General features: G+C 37.4%; 1 protein-coding gene across 1 annotated transcript; it reads left to right on the plus strand.

The window, feature by feature from the left end:
* The first annotated feature begins 17,495 nt into the window (after positions 1-17,495).
* LOC104236674 (protein MET1, chloroplastic) lies at positions 17,496-20,261 on the plus strand. Its single transcript, XM_009790655.2, has 7 exons — positions 17,496-17,978; positions 18,404-18,510; positions 18,665-18,759; positions 18,867-18,943; positions 19,311-19,431; positions 19,696-19,755; positions 19,847-20,261. Exons 1-7 carry the CDS (start codon positions 17,620-17,622, stop codon positions 19,985-19,987), a joined length of 960 nt encoding a protein of 319 aa, XP_009788957.1. The 5' UTR covers positions 17,496-17,619; the 3' UTR covers positions 19,988-20,261.
* The last annotated feature ends 2,430 nt before the right edge of the window (positions 20,262-22,691 follow it).

A 22,691-nucleotide genomic window follows, 5' to 3' on the forward strand; every position in this document is an offset into this window, starting at 1 on the left:
TCGCGTTCGCGGAGAAGTAACTCCTCGAGCCTTCGCGTTCGCGTCCAGGTGGTCGCGTTCGCATAGGGTATAGTACCCCTCCCCCTGCCCAGGCTATAAGCCTTCACGTTCACGACCTGGGTTACGTGTTCGAGTAGAAGGAATTTTCCTTCAGCACAAATAACACATTGCGAACACCAAAAACTAGAAAAACCTGCAACTTTTGAGTTCCAAAAACCTTCCGAAACTCATCCGAAACAAACCCGAGTTGTCGGGGCTCAAAACCAAACATACGTACTAACTCAATAATATCATACAAACTTATCCGTGCGATCAAATCACCAAAATAATCTCAATAACAACGAATTAAACCTCAAAATCAATGAAATATTTCAAAACTTCTTAAAGCATCAAACTTTGCATTTACGGCCTGAATCACGTCAAACGGATTCCGTTTCTTACAAACTTCACATAGTTATCTTAAACCACATATAAGATCTATACCGGGTGCCGTAACCAAAATACGGGCCCGATACTAACATGTTCTAATCAACATTCATTTCAAAATCCTTTAAACAATTTCAGAAAATAATTTTCTTTAAAAATTCATTTCTCGGGCTTGGGACCTCGGAATTCGATTCCGGGCATACGCCCAAGTCTCATATTTTCCTTCGGGACTATCAAATCACAAGTCCAAGTCTGTTTACCTAAAATATTGACCGAAGTCAAATTAATTCATTTTACAGTCAAAACTTATCATTTTTCACAGATTTTCACATTTAGGCTTTCCGACTACGCGCCCAGACTACGCACGCAAATCGAGGTGATGCTAAATGAGGTTTTCAAGGCCTTAGAATATAGAATTAAATTTAAAAGCAAGTTATGACCTTTTGGGTCATCACACTTTTTCGGAGGATTCTGGTGTATAAGAGATGGGTTGGATGAAGTGAGGTACGGTTTCTACGTATATAGGGTTGTTTTGATGGGTGCCAGGGACTTAGGTGTAATGATGGTTATTGGTGGAGTTTTGTGGATCGGGAATGGGTTGTGGTGTGTTTTGGGGAGTGTGGTAAGTGGTGGTTGGTGAGTACTGAATTGGTTGATGGTGATGTTGTGACGGAGTCGGTATTGGCAATGGATTGAGATTTTGGGGTGGATTTTCATATTGATTTGGTGCGGGAGGATTTTGTGGATGTTGGTTTTGTGCGTTCTGGGAAAGTGTTGGGCTCTTTGTGTTTTGTTGGTAGATGTCGGGGACATTTAGGGTGAGTGACAAGTTTTCCAAGTTGCGAACCTGCTCAAGTTATCCTTGTAATTCCAATATCTTTTATTACAATCTCAGGACTAGATCATTTGGTGCCGGAGTACTACGGCCATCTGAGGTTTTTGCGTTCTCAACATTCTCCTTTCGTATACCACTTAAGTCGTTCATTTTTGCTTTTCCTCTGCCTTTTGTGTTGCTTGGAGGAGGAGGAGGTGGAGGGCCTCTAGATCTGATGTAGAATGCTGACGAGGCCAGTATGAGTGGACCAACCTAAGGGGTTGAGAATAATCAAAATAAGCAAAAATAAAAGGTAACAAGTCAGTAAGGATTCTGAAATGTTTGCAGTATTTAAACACATATTGCGGAAATGTAAATTCATGTCCTACTTTGGGAACCTTATTGTGCCCGAGGTAGGCCTAGTGACAAATAAATTTGGAGAACTTTAAATGCCAATAAATGCTTCATTTCAGAATATAAAAATAGAAGAATCCCAAAATGACACTAAGATAATAAAAATAATTCAGTACTGGCACTTAGCCTTATTACATTTTAGGAAAACAAGTAAACATAATTTATTTGGTCTCGGAAGGACCTTCCTTAGGCTAAATGCTCTTATCGATCAAATCCTCTAGTTCGCGTAGGTTCATCAGTAAGAATTCCTTTGCCAAATGTCCTCCTTCGTTTCCCGCATAGTTCTGGCAGTCAGTAACTCTCTTCCTCACTTTTTCTTCCAATTCCAACAGGCTGTATTCCAGATATTCCAACTTTTCGCTAGATTTAGTGACCCTCTCTTTCCATTCATTGATTTGGTCATCTATTGGAAGATTCCTCCACCAGTCTAGCAAGAGTAAGGGTGTACTAATTATACCGAAGCTGGGGACCTCGTTCCTCATTTTCTGCAAAACAAAAAGGGTTAGGCCTTTCTCCCCCACCCGACTTGACTATTTATAAATTCATGATTAGCATATTGGCATTTCGTTCTCCAAATTAATGCACAGAATGTGGTTGTGTCTGTTGGAATTATGGAGACCCCAGTGGACTTTTGGATAAGGCTCATCTTAAAGGATCATTATGTGGACAACATAATTGATCCGACTAGGTTTGACCATAATACATGCACAATTTCGATCAGAGTAAGGTTACTATAGGGTTTTAGACTGGTACCCTCAAGCAGACAACTTGAGGGGGAAAGGCACGGAACCATCGACTGCACCGCCAATCGACTAATTTTACCGTAAATAAGCCTTTCCGAATTTAAGGGTAATAAATAGGAAGAGTGCAACCACTCATTAAGCGTTGCTATAGGATTTGATACACACAAGTGGAATATGATGTGGAACATGATTTATGCAGCAATTAATAGCATGTAGTCAGTTATTTGCACGTAGGAAAAATAAATACAATATTTAAATAATTTAAATACAGTTACGGAAAAGAAAAACAAAGAGACAAGTTAGTTTCATGAAAAAAAAACATAAATGCTTAAAATAGGCAATTAAATTCAAATAAGGGGAGAGGGGACGGGGTAAAACATGCTTGGACTGATTCACAAAAGACAAGCTCGTTATGGTAAGAGCCTAAAGGTATCCCTAGCAGAGTCGCCACGCTATCGCGCCCCCTTTTTTACTCCGCGGAGAAAGTCCGGGTTCCGACATTCATGGGGATAATAACTCATTTTCTTTTGGGAATTGGGTATTTAAAGAGTCGCCACCTAACGGATTGTGGTGCGTTAGGGAACTCAGAGTGGTTAACTCTTGGATTGGTTTGCATTACCAGAGATTTAGGGTAAGGGCTCGAAATAACCTTGAGGGGAAGGTGTTAGGCACCCTTCTCGGTCCACAATGCTGGGTCCCGATCGAACTTATACTTATGAACTAGTCCATTCATAAATAAATAATTTTAAACACATAACTACAAATAAGAGCAGGTTTCGGACATTACATGACTCAAATAATGAGAAAAAGGAAAGGCTTAAACAAATTGTATACACATGAAAACTAAAGGGAATTTGGGAAGGAGGGGTCCTAGGTTGGTTAGCCTACAGGATCACCCCACGCAATGTCCGGTAAACACTCCTCAATGAGGGGCTACACATGACATTAACGCGTAGTCATCATATCTATATCTACCCTTCCTACCCCTTAGTGGTTTATTAAGCTAATATTATTTAACGATCTCTATGAGTGCTGTTACCCGACCCTTCTTAATGGTCTTGGAGGAAACTAGGACCTCTACCTATAGGAAGTTCTAGATAGATCCATAAGGTTTAAAAGAGAAAATACTAAGGCAACAAGCAAGAACACATAGGACTTTAGCAAATAAAAGTAGGAAAGAGCAAATAAGAGGCTCAAGCATACCTCCACAAATAATGCATGTAAACAACACGACTCAAACACAAACAAGGGCAGTATTATTAAATAGGATCCTAAGACATGATGTCTAGATGAGTATTAGAATACAAGAGACATGCAGATTTTTTTTAAACTTAGAAGCATGGGCCTAATCAGTTTGTCAACTGATTTTAATCTTGTTAACTATTAAGCAGTATATACAAAGAGGTAGTTTCCAGTTTTATAAGAAATTTTATTACCTAAGGCTTGCCTAGGTGTGGGATAATGCATAATTGTTACCAGAACTATTAAAACAGGGTAGGAGATATTTTACCTAAAGCATGATGTTCTAAGTTTTACAAGATACAGAATTATTACTAATTTTACTTAAACAGGATAATTAGATGTGAGACTATTTTATATCCTTTTTCATGCATAAGTAGTTTAATTAGGTGTGACTGAGCGAGTATGAACGAGATCCTAAATATGGTATCTAGTATGCACATATAAGGTTCAGAATGGTTTATATGTAAAATTCCTAAAGCGGGATTTGTAAATGAACAACAGGTTACATCATGGTTTCAAAATATGCATAAGTAACAGTTTATTTTAATGCTGTCATTTATCCTAGAAACAGGATTTCTAAGTGATAATGAGGATGTCAAAATGAGATTCTAAAAATAGTATACATGAAACCTAGAAGCGTGGTATCTAATGCATGATATGTTTTGCATGTATTGGTCCTAAACATGAATTCTAATGCACATACAGAAAAATATAAACCTAAAAATGTTTTCTACCCTTTGATAACATGTATAGTTACCCTCCCCTTTTTCACTAGCCAGCCCCAATATTCGTTTACAATGAATATTACAAACCATTGAATGAATTACATTAATAGATAAAGAAAAATAAGAAGTTACACTATAGGGAGCATACAAGTAGGCCCAGATTTTCAAAACCTCAACTGCTCAGATTGTTTCATAGCCCTTCTCAATATCCGGGTGTGTTAGAGTTCCCTAAGGACTTTAAGGGATCCCGGGCAGTGCTCACACCCAGATTTCACAACCATATTTGAGTAAGTGCAGTGTGGAAGGGCCAACTCTAATGTATCAGAGTTCAGAGGGATCTCATAGGGATCCCTAAGCAGTCACACATTAGAGGGGCAAAACTTAGGGATCTAAAAATGGAGTGAGAGTGCTTGACATAGTTTTGAAAAAAAGTTTAAGTAGGAAAACAATTTGAAGAGAGACTTGAAAATAGTTTTGTAAAACGATAGAGGAGTTATTTAATAAGACAATTTTGAAAAGAGTAGGGCAATCAACAAACAACAGACCAACCTCAAAACCAAAATAGGTTCAGCATTACACATAGAATAAAGAACCAAGACAGGTTTAGCACCACAAGCCTTCACACAGGGGTAAATGAGAATTGGGGACAGGTAAAACACATAATGGTAAACACATAGCATGCAGAAGTCTTTGGAATTGGTTCAGATATGCTCAGAAACACTAACTAGACATAGTCACAAAATAAGAAATACTTAAGGGGTTCAGTATAGGATAAACATAATTTAAAATCAATCCGAGAATCATACAAGTTTAGGAGTGCAGACTACTTTACAAGGAGATTCATACCAGAAACTAGATAGAGAATGATCATATAGAGACAGACTACATAAGGAAAAGCAGACTAGAAACCGGATGAATTGAAGTAATAAAAGGACCATATTGTTTTGGAACTTGAATTGAAATCAGAACATACCAATAAAGAAGGTAGTAAACACAAAGTGAGGAGCAAAAGAGAGTAGAGTAATCAGCCTTGGCTTGCAGCTGACTGACTTAGAACAATAGCAAGTAACCAGAGAAAAGAGAGCAGAAGAGAGTTTTTTGTGTGAGAGAGAGTTTTTGAACCAATGTGTTCGTGTCGTTGTGCTAATAAAAGAGCAAGGTATTTATAGTTTGAAAAAAGGTAGAAAATAAGGCAAGAATCATTGTTCAGCAGTAATTATGGAACTATGTACTAATTAGAATCAAATCAGTATAAGTACTTCCTTTAATTAAGGAGTTAAATTTAAACGGTAACAGGCAAATACTAAATAAGGAAGGAAATCACATAAGGCTGAATACAACAAATAAGGAAATATTTTCAGCATAGTACAAGTACACAACATGTAATAGAGACTAGGTTCAGCAGATTCTAATCAAGGAAAATACTTAAGAATCAGTTGACAGCATGCTCGACCATAGATTAAGGTAAGAAAATATCTTAAAGGTTAAAATCAGTAGAGAATATCATAAGAAATCAGTGAAGGATCAGTCACAGAGATTCAAAGATTCAAAAATAGCAAATAGTACTGATTTAGGAGAAATTGACACAAATTTATGAGAACAAGCGGAATAAACACATAATAGGCAAGAATCAGAAACCATAATAAGCCAAATAGGGTAAAATGACACAAAATTAGGGATTCACATAGAGCATAGCATGAATTAATAGAATAAACATGACATAGGCGGAAGAAGTAAAAGTCAGAGACACTGATGAACCAAAAATAGGGTAAAACCACAGAAAATCATAAGACTCATGAGAAACAAGCACATATACAGATTAAACGAACATATTATCACAAAACAGACTCAAAATCCAGGATTAAAACCAAGAAACTTTGGGTTTTCAACATAATAACTCAGATAAAAAGAGAAAACTCAAATAAACGTTTAAACATAGTGAAAATCATAGATTAATACTAAAATCAGAAGGAAAAGCCATTTTGAAAAGGCGTTAAGAAACCATGGTTTGAAGATGAAGAGTCGTTTTAGAAAAATCGGAAAATCTTTAAAAACAACAAAATAACTCGGAATATACCCAGATCTAAGAAATCAAGAGCTAATAGTTAGGATTTCAGAGAGATAACCCAAGGAGAAAGAGAATCAGCCTAGAAACCATAGGTTCTAGCCGGAGATGGCAGGATATTACTCGGACATGCCAAGATTGGCTTGAGAATGACATGAAAAACCATGAGGGTAAGTTGAACCGCCTCTGGTTCCTTTGAGGATCTCAAGGCAGCAGTAACCCGGCGTAGGAAAGAAACATGGGGGTTAGGATGGTGGTGAGACCACCATTGTTACCGGTAAGTCGACGGCCAGTGAGAGCTTTAGGTTTTAGCAAAGAGAATTTGAGAGGTGAGGGGAGAGTGTAACGACGAAGTGAAAGAGAGAAATGAGGGGGAAGGGGGGGTAGTCTCTAGGGTTAATTAAGGAAAGGGGAGATCTGGACCGTTGATTAAAATTGATCAACGGTCCAGATTAGATAAGGGATTGGGTCGGGTAGGATAAGGTATTGGGTCTAGGGTATTTGGGCCGTTTTAATTGGGTTTGGGTCTGATTTAATTAGGCTATAATTGAAATGCAAGTGGCTATTTGTTAAATACCCAATGTAAATTAATTAAAACAATTTACAAAAATAGCTGTTAATTATAAAAATGAATTTCATGCGTAGAAAATAATTTTAAAATGTTTATTTAGTATTTAAAAAAAATACACATGATTAATTTCTGGATGAAAATAGTACAAAATTGTATGATTGGGCTATAATTGCAAAGTTATTGCAATTATAGACAAAAGGTGCCAATTTGGCTAATTATGAAATAATTTGGTCTTAATAAGACCAAAAATAGTATATTACATCAAGAAATGCTGTTGAAATAATTTGTAAGGTAATTTTGTAATTATTTCTTGGAAATAAAATGCTGGATAAATTAATAAAAATATATAAAAATTGTGAAAAAATATCAATTGCTAATCAATGCATGATTTTGAAGACATTTATGCAATTTAAAATATTTTTTGAGAAAAATTGGGTATCAACATCCATCCCCCATTTCATAAATGGCCATGGGGATACAGCCGAATGGAGTTGTTCACCGGGCTGGTGGATCATCGATGCAAATCTTTGGCATTTATCACACTTTCGGATGAACTCCTTGGTATCCCTTTCCATACTATCCCAATAATATCCTACTTCACCCTGCGAACCATAGAGTCTGCACTAGAATGGTTCCCACAAGTACCCTCGTGAATTTCATAATACTTAATCGGTATCCCGGGTCCCAAACACACTGCCAGTGGTCCATCAAAGATTCTTTTATACAACGTTCCATTTTCATCGAGAGAGAATCTAGCTACTTTGGTTCGAAGTGTTCTCGACTCTTTTGGGTTCGCGGGGAGCTTCCCATGCTTCAAGTAGTCGATGTACTTATTCCTCCAATCCCACGTTAAACTTGTTGAATTAATCTCTGCATGGCCTTCTTCGACCACCAACTTCGATAGTTGTAAGACAGCCCCCGGGACGATATCGTCTTTTTCGATCGATGACCCCAAGTTTGCAAGTGCATCAGCCTCGCTATTATGTTCTTGAGGTACATGATCCAGTGTCCATTCCTTGAAGCGGTGCAATGTCATTTGAAGTTTGTCTAAGTACCTTTGCATTCGATTGTCTCGAACCTCGAAGCTTTCGTTTACATGATTTACTACCAAAAGGGAATAACACTTTGCCTCGATGATCTCTGCTCCAAGGCCCTTGGCTAGTTCGAGACCTGCAATCATGGCCTCATACTCGGCCTCATTGTTAGTCAATTTAAAAGTTTTGATATATTGACTAATAACACTGCCTGTAGGTGATTTCAAAATGATGCCAAGCCCGAATCCTTTCACATTCGAGGCACTGTATGTGAAGAGGGTCCAAACCCTCGATAACGTACTCGTTTTTAGCAAAAGTTCTTTTTCTACTTCGGGTACGAGGACAGGTGCAAAGTCGGCCACGAAGTCTACCAAAATTTGAGACTTGATAGTCGTTCGAGGCTAATATTCGATATCATATCCTCCAAGTTTGATGACCTATTGGCCAATTTGCCTGATAATTCGGGCTTATGCAAAAAAAATTGAAGCGGGTATGTAGTCATTACACATATAGGATGACATTGAAAATATGGTTTAAATTTTCTAGATGCGCTTATTAATGCAACAACTAACTTTTCCAAATGTGGGTACCTAGTTTTAGCATCTCCTAGGGCCTGACTCACATAATAGACAGAAAATTATGTACCTTGCTCTTCTCGATCCAACACGCCACTTACCACTACCTCGGACACGGATAGATACAAATAGAGTGTTTCATCCTTCTTTGGAGTATGGAGCTAGGGTGTACTCGAGAGATACCGTTTTAATTCTTCCAAGGCTTGTTGGCACTCCGGAGTCCATGCGAAGTTCTTCTTCTTTTTGAGTAGGAAAAACAAGTGATGGCTCCGATTTTATGACCTCGAGATAAATCGACCTAGGGCGGCTATTCGTCCGGTCAGCCATTGTACGACTTTCATATTGTTCACCAGGGTGATTTCCTCAATGGCTTTGATTTTATCGGGGTTGATCTCGATACCTCTGTTCGATACCATGAAGCTCAAGAAACTTGGCTGAGCCGACTCCAAAAGTGCATTTCTCGGGGTTTAGCTTCTTGTTGTACTTTCTTAGGATGTCGAATGCCACCTGCAAATGGGTCAAATGGTCCTCTGCGCGCAGGGACTTAACTAGCATGTCATCAATATAAACTTCCATGGATTTGCCTATTTGATGTTCGAACATCTTATTAGCAAGGCGTTGATATGTGGTTCCTGTATTTTTTAGCCCGAAGGGCATTACATTATAACAATACGTGCCATACTTCATGATGAATGAAGTTTTTTCCTGGTCCTCTAGGTTCATTTGAATTTGGTTGTACCCGTAGTAGGCATCGAGAAAGGTAATGATCTCGTGGACACTCATAGCATCGATCAAACTACCGATGTTAGGTAATGAGAAAGAATATTTAAGGCATGCTTTGTTCAAATCTTTGTAGTCTACACATTCTAAGTTTATTCCCCTTTTTAGGGACTACCACTACGTTAGCTAGCCATTCAGGATATTTTACTTCCCTGATGGATCCTATTTTGAGAAGTTTGGTTACCTCTTCTTTGATGAATGTATGTTTTACCTCGAACTGAGGTCTCCTCTTTTGCTTCACCGGTTTAAATTTAGGATCAACACTTAGTCGATGGGTAGTTATCTCCGGTGGGATTTCTTTCATATCTAAGTGGGACCAAGTAAAGCAATAAATATTATTGATGAGAAACTGAATGAGTTTTTTCCTGAGTTCGGGGTTTAACCCCGTCCCCAGGTATACCTTTTGTTTGGGAAGATGCTCGATCAATATGGCTTGCTTGAGTTCTTCGACCGTGGACTTCGCCGCATCTGATTCTTCGGGGGCAACAAAAGTTTGGGGGATGAGGAAATCTTCTTCTTCCTCCTCAACAACCCGCACACCTGTCTATCGGGATCAACCGAGGGCATGGGCTGTGCTTGCTATTTGGCCACCTGTTCATCCTTCGACTTTTTCGATGTGGATGGTGCCGATACCGGTGCCAAGTCGTGCACTGCAAACATATCCTTAGTTGCATGCTGCTCTCCTTATACCGTTTTCACGCCATCCTTCATTGGGAACTTCATCATCTAATGAAGAGTTGATGGCACCACCCTCATGCTATGGATCCACGGCCTTCCAAGCAAACCATTATACCTCATGTCACCTTCGATGACATGAAATTTGGTGTCTTATATGGTTCTGGCCATGTTGACTGAGAGGATGATTTCTCCCTTCGTTTTTTCACTTGCCATGTTAAAGCTATTCAAGACCCGAGATGCCGGTATGATTTGATCGAGCAGCCCGAGCTGCTCCACGACCCTTGACCTGATCATATTTGCCGAGCTACCTGGATCTACGAGAACACGTTTAACTTGAACTTTATTTAAAAGGATAGAAATTACTAGTGCATCATTGTGAGGTTGAGTAAAGCCTCGATGTCTTCCTTGCTGAATGTAAGGGTGTCCTCGGGCATGTAATCCCGAGTCTGTTTCTCCCTTGTTATGGATACTTTTGTACGTTTGAATATAGGTCCTTGTGGGACGTCGACTCCACCGATGATCATGTGAATGACATGTTGAGGCTCTTCAGGTTCATTCTTTCTGCCTGCATCCCTCTCCCTGAAGTGATTCTTAGCCCGATCACTTAGGAATTCTCGAAGGTGGCCCTCATTGAATAACCTAGCCACTTCTTCCTTAGCTGTCTGCAATCCTCCGTTCTATGACCATGTGTGCCATGATACTTGCACATCAATTTTGGGTTTCTTGGGAGAGATTGGTCTGTATTGGCTTGTGCCACTTAGTATCTTTGATTCGCCCAATAGCTGAGACGATTCCTGATGCATCTATGATAAAGTTGTATTCTGATAATCGAGGGACCTCAGCGGGGTCGGCGTGCTTATCGAACCCGCTCTTGCTTATGAGCCCCCGAGAACCTTGATCTCGGTCACTTCTTTGACCGCTCCGAGAGGTGTTGTGGCTTGGGTCATTGTTCCTTTGATTGGCATATGGTTTATACCGTTCTTTGTTAAATCTTGATCCCCGATCTGTGTCCCTCGAGGGCTTAGCTGCGAATGTGATCGGATGAACTGAGCCCGAGGGGGCTCCTAATTGGTTGTCTTCGACCCTAATTTTTGACTGATAATGTCACGCCCCAACCTTGGGAGGCGTGGTTGGCACCCGGTGCCGCACTGGCCCAAGCAAACCACTCTGTAACTCATTCATTATTTTTTTAACTATCATGGGCCAACATAGCCATACCTCGTAATGTACAATTCTAAGTGGGCAAATATTACACCAATGAACCATCGTTCATAAAATATGAATACATATGGGTCGTCAAGGCCTCTGACATATTGTACATAATAAACTTGTGTCTACAAAGACTCTAAGATTACTTGACATAAAATGGGACAGGGTACCGGCCTACCCATAAGTCTGTAGCAAAACTCTGACACGATGACTTATAGACATAGATGCACTTCGAATGAGGTGGAGTCTTACCAATCCTTCGCTGAATGCTAACCTCGTCTACTATGAGGGCTCGCCAAACTGATTGTTTATACCCTGTAAGTCTGGATGATTATGTAAATCATGAAATACTTATAGTGTCATGCATATGCATATGAATGTCATGTCGTGTATAGGTACATGTGTTTATAACATCATCATGCCTCTGAGGGCATCCTATCATATCATCTCGGCCACTGTGGGTAAAATCATCAACGTATACCGGCTGATCAGGTGGTGGTGCGTATATAACGCCATAACCTTTTTCCCATATTCCATATACATATATTTACATATATATGCGTATATAACGCCATATGGTGCCACTGTGGGCAAAATCATCAACGTATACCAGCTGATCTGGTGATGGTGCGTATATAACGTCATAACCTTTTTTCGTATCTCATATACATATATTTACATATATACGCGTATGTAATGCCATCTTGTCATGGGTCAATGTGCATGTATAAATACATGAAATGCATATGAAATACGTTAGTAAAATCTCTCAGTACATCATGAGATAATTATGCCTCTGATTAATATCATAAAATAAACTTTACCAACTTGCATATTTTTGCGATACATGAACAGAATATATAATAATAATCCACATGGGAAATCAAGAATATAGACATCCCTAGTATTTCTATGAATAGAGTCATTTATGAAAGTTGCGTATTTTGCTCGTTTTATTTGAATTATTTGGTGATCATATGTAAAACTAAAAATTGTGAAAATTAGGAAAATCAATAATTGATATATGCTCACATCAGCAGGGGACAGTTGATAAAAGTTGGTTGCCAAAACTTTAGGGCCACGGAGGAGGGAGGTTGGACCTTTCTCCTGCCCGTTGCTATATACAAATTCAGTATCCATATGTGATTCCACTTGTTGATTATACTGTTGGCTAACGGCAACAATGTCAAGGTTAGGACCAGGCATGAAAGCAGTGACAAAAACAGCAACACAAATCTTCTGAGGAAACATTTCCCTGGCAAGAGAAATGTTGATGCCACCCATACTATGACCTACTAAGACAACTCTTTCTTCTTGTGGCAAATTAGCCATGAATGCTATCAAAGGCTCGTTGTATTCAGCCATGGAATTGAGTTCTTCAGTATGTTTTTGGATGAATTCCAGAAGCAGCCATGTCAAGAACACTAACTTTTTTTGACCTGCAGCTCTGAGAATTGTCACCACTTTTTGCCTAACTTAGTATTCTAATGCCACCTCTTTTAAAAAAATGACCATGAGTCATTAATTAGAGGTAAGGGGCTGCCACGTGGGGATGGGTGGGTAAGTTTAATTTTTATCCAATTATTAGATAATTAGGAAATATTCCGTTATTCGGTAATTAACTAATTTCCCACGTAATTAAAAATTATCCCAAATTACTTAAAATACTATTTACTTTTAATATACTTTATACATCTTACTATAATATACTTTACTATCGTGGTCATGTGGTACCATATAAAATTAATACATACATTATTATTTTATTAAAATATCCATGAAAAAATACACATGACTTATAATTTTCCTAATCTCATATAAAAAAATGCCAATTTTCGTACGCTTAATTCTTAAAATGGTAAAAAAATAACCTTCTTTTCATGTGAGAAAATAATTTCTATTTTTAAAATAAAGAAAATCTCATAAACTTTCTTATTTTATATGTATAATTTAAAATATATTCGAAAGTAGTAATATTAATATCTTCGCTTTAATATAGGTTCACAACATTTGACTTCTTTATCATCTCATATTACATTTCTTTTTTTTCCCCTAAATTCTTTTATCCTTCTGTAGTACACTTTGAAGTGCCAATCGTATTCTATTGGCACTACAATTTTGTGGCAATAAAAGTATATTACATTTGTATGTTTCTATTGCACGACTTTGGCATCTTAAATTCTCTATCATCCAACTAAAATTCCAAAAGTTCATGCGTAATTTATTATGTAATTTGATTATCTCTTCTTTTTAATTTCATCCTCTCTTGGATGTGTATTCACAGCTTACACATCTACGTAACCAATTTATACCGCTAAATCCCAACATTTGGTGACCTTTTCTTTCACAACATTACATTTGGTTCTAACTAGTAGCAGTTTGTACTAGTTTAGTCATTCTAGTAGCGTGCATGTAGTTACTATTTTTTTTTTTGCTTATAGTTGGTTGCTGTTTGTGTTAGCGTTTTCCCTAGGCTACCGTAAGTATAGTGGCTGGGATCTGTAATGGTGGAGTTAGGACATGTCATCGGGGTGTAACAGATAACGATTGTGCACATCCGACCATGTCACAACTGGATATTCAATCAAGTTCTGCTTTAGTTGTCGAGATACAATCGAGCTTCTTTCATTCAAACCTTGCATAAAAGCCTAAACTGCCTAGTCATCAGAGACCGGTGGTAATTTCATCCTTTCCATCTGAAATCGGGATACGAACTCCCTTAGTATCTCGTCATCCCTTTGTTTTATTTTGAAGATGTCCGATTTTCTTGTGGCTACCTTTATGGCCCCGACGTGTGCTTTCACGAAGGCATCCACCAACATAGTAAATGAATCCATAGAGTTAGGAGCTAAGTTGTGATACCAGATCATAGCTCTTTTTGACAATGTTTTCCCAAACTTTTTCAATAATACTATCTCGATTTCATCGTCGTTCAAGTCATTTCCTTTGATTCCACAAGTGTATGAAGTAATATTTTCGTTAGGGTCAGCTGTTCCGTTGTATTTCAGTATATTAGGCATGCGAAACTTCTTGGGAATGAGCATTGGAGCCGCACTTGGGGGGAAAGGTTTTTGTATGAATTTGGCATCTAGACCTTTCAAAACTAGAGGTACTCCCGGTATATGGTCTACCTGGGAGTTATAAGTTTCCACCTTCTTATCGTTGTCTTCTATCTTCTTTTCTCCTGACTTGATCCTCTTAGTCAGTTCCTCTAGCATTTTCATGATTGTGGGGTCAGTCGCTGAGTCGCTTTCATCGGGCCTTTTAAGCGCTGGTTCTGTATGCCGGGCGTTCACTGGTTTGGCGGTGTTTGGAGTTCTGTTCTGACTCTGAAGTTGAGCGATGATGACTTGCTGAGCTTGCAGCATCTCGAATATCAATTGGAGGCTGATTCCCCCTTCTTCCATTGCTGGCGTTCCTTGGTCTCCGGCTCGGGCTCCCTATGCGCATTCCTTACGGGGTCTGTACCTGCGTCCGTGTTTAGAGCGTAATGTGAACTGATATCAATTGGCTCTATATTTGGCACTCCCTCGGGGTTTATGGGTGGTACACCGACCCCTATACCACTGTTTTCTCCAAGTCCCTCACTGTCATGAGCATGTGCGTTTTGTGTGCTAGACATATCTTAGCCTGAAATTAAAGAATTTTTGATAAGAAAAGGCGTGAAGAATAACGTGTGTTATCAGAAAACTAGCACTAAAATAATCAATATTATCTTTAACCCCACGGTGGGCGCCAAACTGTTTACCTCGAAAAATGTGAGTAACAATTAAAGATAATTTGTGGTTTTAAAGATATGTGATTTATTCTAATACCAGTAGATATATAAGTAATATTAAGTTTAAGTAAGAAGAACTGATGAACAAAACCAGTATTGTTGGAGCAATAAGGACCTCGAGATGAGCTAAGAGCCAATAAAGTATAAACAATGAAATAAAGCTAATGAAGCTAAAGAACAATTGTTGAGCACGTTAAACAAAGAAAGCGGAGTAGAATGTTCGATTGCTGTGTATAATATATCTTTTACAAATGATTGGAGTTCCCTTTATATAGGAGGAGAAATCCCCAATATAGTACATTCTTAATTGTAGTAAAGAATTCTATTGGTACATGTGTACAATAACCTAGTACGAACCTGTACCATTTCGTACAAATCTTATCCTTCAATTTATGCCCTAATCCATGTGTTCTTGAGAAATTCTCGCTCTTTCTTGAGTGTCTTCGAGATTGTGCTGCCCTCGATGTAGGTCGTGCCAGGCCTTCGATCCGCTTTCTCGAGGTGTGTGTCCTTCAGTCGGGTCCGACCTCCACTTCAAGTCACCAGACTCGGACTTATAGCCTAATTTATGACTTCAAAATCGGGCTCCTTGATTTTGACCGTATACAGTACTATTTAGCAAAGATTTAGAACTGGACATGATTAAGACAAGATGGAACTGTGTCTGTGCCTATTTGACTTTTTTATACAACAGACTTTCAAGGAACAGCGGAAGGAAAGAAAACAAAACAAAAGGGATGAGTCCTTTTTCCTTTTTGCTATACATAGGAACATGGTTCATTCATACCGATTAATGCACTTTACTTTACTTGTTGGAGTAGTCAATGAAATAATTTATTTTTATTATAGTTCTTATTCACTTATTTTTCACATTCGATGTATCAGAAAGCAAGTCAAGTGGCAAAAGAGCTCATCTTGTTCATTTTGGCAAAACTCCAAATACATTGTGATTTGTGCTGGATTTTAGCTTGAAGAAGCTTGAACCCCAGCACACTGTGATGGAATTTAACTTGTATAAGTGTGAACTCCATGAAAAATTATCCGATGTTTTAACTAAGGATATTTTCATTGAAATTTATTGCTGTATTAAAAAATGGATGAAAATTATTTACACCCTTTAAATTTGCTTTTAAAATCGACCCCCCCCCCCTTCAACATTGAACATCATTCTCCCCCTTTTATGTCCATTGGGATTTTTAAATACTATCTTACCCTTACATATCAACCTTTCTCTTCCTTTTTACTTTTTAATTTTTAACTTTTGTAAAATCATGATATTTCTTTCGTTTTCTTAAATTTATATAACAAAAGTACCTGTTGAAAGAAGAAAAGTTATTTCAAAGACGAGAAAAGAAGAGTGAGAAATAGTAATTGAATAATATATTCTATAGCAAAATAAATGAGCAGAATAAACATACAACAACAATAACATATCCAGTATTTTTCTACAAACGGAGTTTGGGGAGGGTTATGTATACAGGCCTTACCCCTATCTTGCGAAAGTAAAGAAGTTATTTTCGATAGATCAAACGAGCAAAATAAACATAATTTAGTTTTTATAGCAATCGAAGCTCTAATATATATATTTATAAAGTGACAATAAAAGGGAGTAGAAACTTTATAAACATATTCAAAGGAAAGTAATGCAAAAATAATTAATAACAAATAGAGATAAATTTATAATAGAATTCTATATAGATAAATGAGTTTTGATCCTCACTAATGAAATGAAAATAGAGATAACTTTTATAACAGAATTCTAAAGATTATTCATTTATATTCCAAATATATTCTAAATTACAATTTAAAAATTATTTCATTAATGACGAAATTCATTTATCTATATAGATGATAGAAACAAGAGAGAGCTAAACTTAAATATATTCATATACACACTCACATACATACATATATTCATACACACTTAATGCGCGCAATATTTAAATAACAATCATAAAAACATAGCGCTAGATTTTGTAATAAAATTATAAAAAGATTATTTTACTAAATAATGTTAATGAACTAATTAAGTAAAAATATATACTAAGATGGAAAATTATTTAAATTATAGGTAAAATTTCTATGTTAAAAAATAAAATATTATTCTATATAATATAAAAAGGTATTATATAGATGGAGAAAAAAAATGTCAAGGGTGAAATTGATATTACATAGGATAAGAGGGGGAGAATGACTATTGTTAAAAGTTAAGGGGGGGGGGAGTTTGATTTTTTGAGCAAAGTTGGAGGGTGTAAATGATTTTCACATACATAGTTATTTTTTAACTACTTTACAAATACACTGGCTATTTTCTAAATTAAATGACCCAAAAATGGCCAGCTCACGCAATTGTACAAAGAATGTCAGGATCCGATATTTGAGTCCGACAGCCCAAAATCTCAAACTCATCAACTCGTGGACGTGGCACCACAAATTGGAAACAAAGTGAAGGGGCTACTAGAGCCACTAGTCACAGCCATGGTAATCCTTTTGCAACAAAATGAAATCCTGAATGATCACTTTTGGAACAACAGCATTTGAAAAGCAATTCAAATTCATTTATTCATGGCTTCTACCACAAGCAGCTACACCTCACTCTGTTCTTTGCTCAAGGTCAATCAAACCAAGCAAAACCCATCTTCCTGTTCTTTGCTTAAGGTCAAGAATCATCTGCCAGTTCTTAGGAGTTTCTGCAGTACCCATTTGGGAAAAGCTTCAATCTTGGTGGTTAAATCTCAGGCTGCAAAAGCAGAGGGGGAAAAAGAAGAGCAGTACGAAGAGTATGAAGTAGAGATTGTGCAGCCTTACGGCCTGAAATTTACCAAAGGCAGAGATGGGGGTACTTACATTGATGCCATTGCCCCTGGAGGTTTTGCCGACAAGACTGGCATGTTCTCTGTCGGTGATAAAGTCCTTGCCACCAGGTATTCTCTCTTCCTGCCTTTTTGTTTTTTTTAATTCTCTAATGAAAGAAAAGTACTCGTTTTTTTTTGTGCTGATTGCTAGTTGTTTTATGTGGCGTTGGAAAATACTACTAGTTACTATGAAGTTGTAACCCATCCATTATCCATGACTTATCAAAACTAACTACTACCTTAGGTCGAGTTGGCATTCTAAGAGTTAAAGAAATTAAAAGGAGAAGGATAGGGCAGATAGAATTTTTTGGCATTCTGTGTTATAAAAAGTTAAAAACTGGGCTGCCGAGGAAATTTTCATAATGTGTTATGTTACTGTGGATGTGGCTTAATCTGTGTTTCATGTTCGGTTTTTTGTACATTCCATGGTATTTATGCATGTGCAAAATAGCATGCCAAAGAATGTGATCGAAACAATGTCAAAATCTGTTCAGTGCAGTGTTTGGAGAAGAAATATGGCCCGCTGCTGAATATGGAAGAACAATGTACACTATCAGACAGAGAATTGGACCTTTGCTCATGAAGATGCAAAAGAGATATGGTTAGTTAATTGAAGTGATCTAAGCCAACCTAGGCACTGTTTCACTTGGTTTCGTGCTGATTATTCCTTTATACGTTATCTATATCCCTCTCACCTCATACTCATATAAATCGGTTTCCTTAGCCTTTTTATATCGTCCACCATTATTTCTCAGGGAAGGTGGAGGAAGCAGGTGAATTGACAGAAAAGGAAATTATCAGAGCAGAGAGGAATGCTGGTTTCATTAGTGATAGAGTTAGGGAGATTCAAGTGAGTAAAGAAGGTTCAAATTCCACATATACACGATTACATCGAAATTACTATTTAGACATTTGCCTTGCCTTTGCATGTGATGCCTCAAACTCTGATGTTCTCAGTTGACAAATGCTCGGAGGAAGAAAGAACAAAAGGAGCAAAGAGAAAAGGACCTTCGTGAAGGACTGCAACTTTCTAAGTAAGGCTGAAGCAATCATTTGACTAGTTCTGTACTCTCCTATCTTTTCCATACCTATCATATGGGTATTTTCAAAATTGTCAAGAACATCATCTTTCTTTGAGCCGAGGGTCTACCGGAAACAAACTCTCTACCTTCTCACGGTAGGGGTAAGGTCTGCGTACACTACCCTCCCCATACCCCACTTGTGGGATTCTATTGGGTTTGTTGTTGTTGTGTTGTTGTTTCTCATGCTAGCACTGGCTTATCGTCATTCATGTAAAGTTTTATAGTTATGGATTGTTGGCTTCCTGTATGCATTACATATGCAGGTGTTGCGATAGTAATATTAATGCCATACGTTCTTCTTTGTATTGAATGGTAAAAGGAATGGCAAATATGAAGAAGCACTAGAAAAATTTGAGTCTGTGTTAGGATCAAGACCAACTGGAAATGAAGCTGCTGTGGCAAGTTACAATGTCGCCTGTTGTTATTCCAAGCTTAATCAGGTAAGCATTAGTACTTTCAACAAAATCGTATTTCTATTATTAGGTTTACATTCACCTGCAAATCTTTGGCTAATTCTATTCAGTGGTACCCACCATTTTGATTGGAAGCTGACCTTTCTCGAATTTTAAAATGCTGACTGCATATTTTTTTTGAGTAGGCTGAGCTTTTAGCTGACCATGAATTCATTTTGATAATAAATTGCTCTTATAAACTGGATCTTGGTTCTCGAAATGACTCTCTTTAGTCTTTACCTCCTATGATAGCTTCAAGCGGGGTTATCTGCCTTGGAGGATGCAATGGATGCAGGATTTGATGATTTTAAGGTAAATGAGAAAAAGATAGATGCAACAAGTTTGCAGGAAATTTTACGGTGTAGTACCTGATTAAAATTTTCCAAATGCTGCTTGTTAACAGAGAATCAGGACAGACCCTGATCTTGCCAATCTAAGGACGTCTGAGGATTTTGAGCCTCTCCTGAAGAAGTTCGATGAATCTTTCATTAACGAGAACGCCATCAATGCGATCAAGTCCCTATTCGGCTTCAACAAGAAATAGAGGCAGCAGCATGTCTGTAAACTGAATTGCCAATAGCCCAACATTCGGATTTCGGGTAGCTTACTTTGAGATCCATGCACATATAAGGCAAAAGGTATGGATCTGCAACAAACTATGCTCCCGTTTTGGATTTTGTTTATAAGGTGAGTTAGAGATATCAAATTACTATCTGATTATTAATTGTTTATTTCAATTGTATTACACTATGGTCAATCCCTTGTAATTATAAGGTTCACATTCTGAATATGAAAAGATCTTCAATTTGAAAGCTACAGATCTCATGCAGACTTCATCACGTATTACATGCTCTTAATTTGGTCAATGTGCCAACATATAGAAAGAGTAGTAAACTATAACTATTGACAAGACAAACTTAGTTCTAGTTATGGTGAAAGCTGATTTAATATCTACTGTTGGTTTTTTCTTAATAACAGCGGTAGCTCTGATTGCCTGGTAAAACCCTTGAACCAGGTAGATTGAGAGGATCAATATCATCCCTCTTCAAGAAAATGTTGAAAATTAAGTGAAGAGAGCTTGTCGCTTTCATTTTGATTTCAATGTTCATTATTACCAGATGACGTGCTAGTTTGAAAGTGTAATATTTGATGATCGGAAACACCTTTTCACCAAACATTTACTTCCTAGAGTTTCAAACAAAATTTAGATGATATAGTTTGACTTGATATTTAAAAAAAAAAAAAAGAACAAGATTTATGAAACTTGTCGTCTTAAAAGCTTAAGGGGTAAAAGCTTTGTGTGGTTATAAAAACTTCTCATTAAGGGCAAAATGGATAAAATGAAGAGTTTAAAGTTGAATATTTTTAATTGTAAAAATGTGTCGTTCTTTTTGGAACGGACTAATAAGGAAAGTGCGTCAGTTTTTTTTTGGGTTCAAATATAAAATGAGTTAGATTAGTGATACTATCTCAAGAGTGACGATGATGAAGTTTGCAACTTAGATGCTGACGTGGGGCGTTAAGATCGAGGCAACCTGGAATCGTTTAGGAGCAGATCCTGGAATCGTTTAGGAGCAGATCGGAGATGAAGGGTATTGGTGTCGGCTTGAAAATAAGCTATCTTTGAATGTGTATTTTTAATCAAGCTCTCCAACAGTCTATCGGTGCAAGAAAAACGCTCACTCCCAAAGTTCACATTTTATATTAATGTGGAGTCTTGTACATTTGACATAGGCATCCCATTCAACGTTTTAATGGGGATGATTAGTTGATTTAAAACTTACTAGCCAGCTAAAACCATGACCATTAGGATTATCATATACGGAACAATTACACCCTCCGTTAACGGCTTGTTTGGATTGCTGTTACATGTCGGTTTATAATGTATCGTATTGTACGGTACTGCATTGTATTGTATTATTTGATGAATACAAAATTTGGATAGACTGTATCGTTTACCGTCGTTCCAAGATATGACGCATTAACAATATGAAGAATAAACTTGCAACATTACAAAGAAAAAATAGGATATGGAGTAGAATTATTATATAAAAGAGTAGGTAAAGAATAAAGTATGATTATTTTAATAGTAAGGAATGGGAAGTAAGCAAAAAAAGGAAGGAAACAACGTCGCCACACCAAATCTGTCGTTCCATATAGTGACACTTTTCGTCGTTATGAAACGATGGATTTAACTAACCCAATTTTGAGATTCTTTTTTGTTCTCTTTTTTGTACATGTCTTTTCAATTTCTATTAGAGAACCTCACCAGACTCCGCAAAGGCCCCATTAAAAAAATTTCCTGACAAAATTTCTCCCTTCCTTGTTGTTTTCCACTGGAGAAAAGAAAATAAAAATAAAAAGTAAAATCAGCAAACCCTTCATAGGATGGATCATCAACATAGAGTCATGTAGGATGAAGAGAATCCATATACTTCAATGGACGTACAAACCATCCTAGCATGACCATTTTGTAGGGAAATGACACCAAAAGTAACGATAATAATAATACTGCAATAATATTATTTGTGAGCATAAATACACAAATTGGTTTGAGTCGTGTTGGGCACCAATGGCAAACACTGATGCTGAAAATACAACTGATACCACCAATATTGACGTTACATCCGCTGCTCCAGCCCCAGTTGCACTGTCATTTGCCAGGCCATTTCCAGATGTGTCAAATATTGAAATTTTCGCCAATGAAAATTTCAAACGTTGGCAAGAACGTATTTTCTCACTGCTTGATGTCCATGGTGTTGCACATGCACTGCTGCATTCACAGCCTAGTGCAGATGCTGATAATAAAATAGTGGAATCAAGGCAATATGCCAACAAGGTATGCCGTAATACAATATTACAAACTATTTCTAACGAACTATTTGACGTGTATTGCAGTTATAAAGAAGCAAAAGCTATATGGGAAGCTTTAATTAAAAAAGTCACTGCTGAAAATGCTACAAAACAAAATTTTATCAGTGAGAGATGAGAGATGATAAAGAGATGTACATACAAATCAACGAATTTTAAAAATTATTAGAAGACCTGAAGGCTGAGGGGATGTCTTTACCAGAGAAGTTTGTTGCTGGAGTGCTAATTGAGAAGCTGCCTGACTCATGGAGTGACTACAAAAACAACTTAAAGCACAAACAGAAAAATTTCACCATTGAGGAAATTATGACCCACATCCTAATTGAAGATTCCAACAGAAAAGAATCTGCCAAAGCTAGGATGACAGCTCTTAAAGC

This window comes from Nicotiana sylvestris, chromosome 11, assembly GCF_000393655.2.
Source record: "Nicotiana sylvestris chromosome 11, ASM39365v2, whole genome shotgun sequence".
Taxonomy (NCBI): Eukaryota; Viridiplantae; Streptophyta; class Magnoliopsida; order Solanales; family Solanaceae; genus Nicotiana; species Nicotiana sylvestris.

Excerpts from the sequence above, each read along its gene's own strand:
- LOC104236674 (XM_009790655.2), top strand. The coding sequence starts at position 17,620 with ATGGCTTCTACCACAAGCAGCTACACCTCACTCTGTTCTTTGCTCAAG. Across the intron at positions 18,760-18,866 it reads ATAGAGTTAGGGAGATTCAA|TTGACAAATGCTCGGAGGAA; the intron begins GTGAGTAAAGAA and ends TGATGTTCTCAG. Across the intron at positions 19,756-19,846 it reads CAGGATTTGATGATTTTAAG|AGAATCAGGACAGACCCTGA; the intron begins GTAAATGAGAAA and ends GCTTGTTAACAG.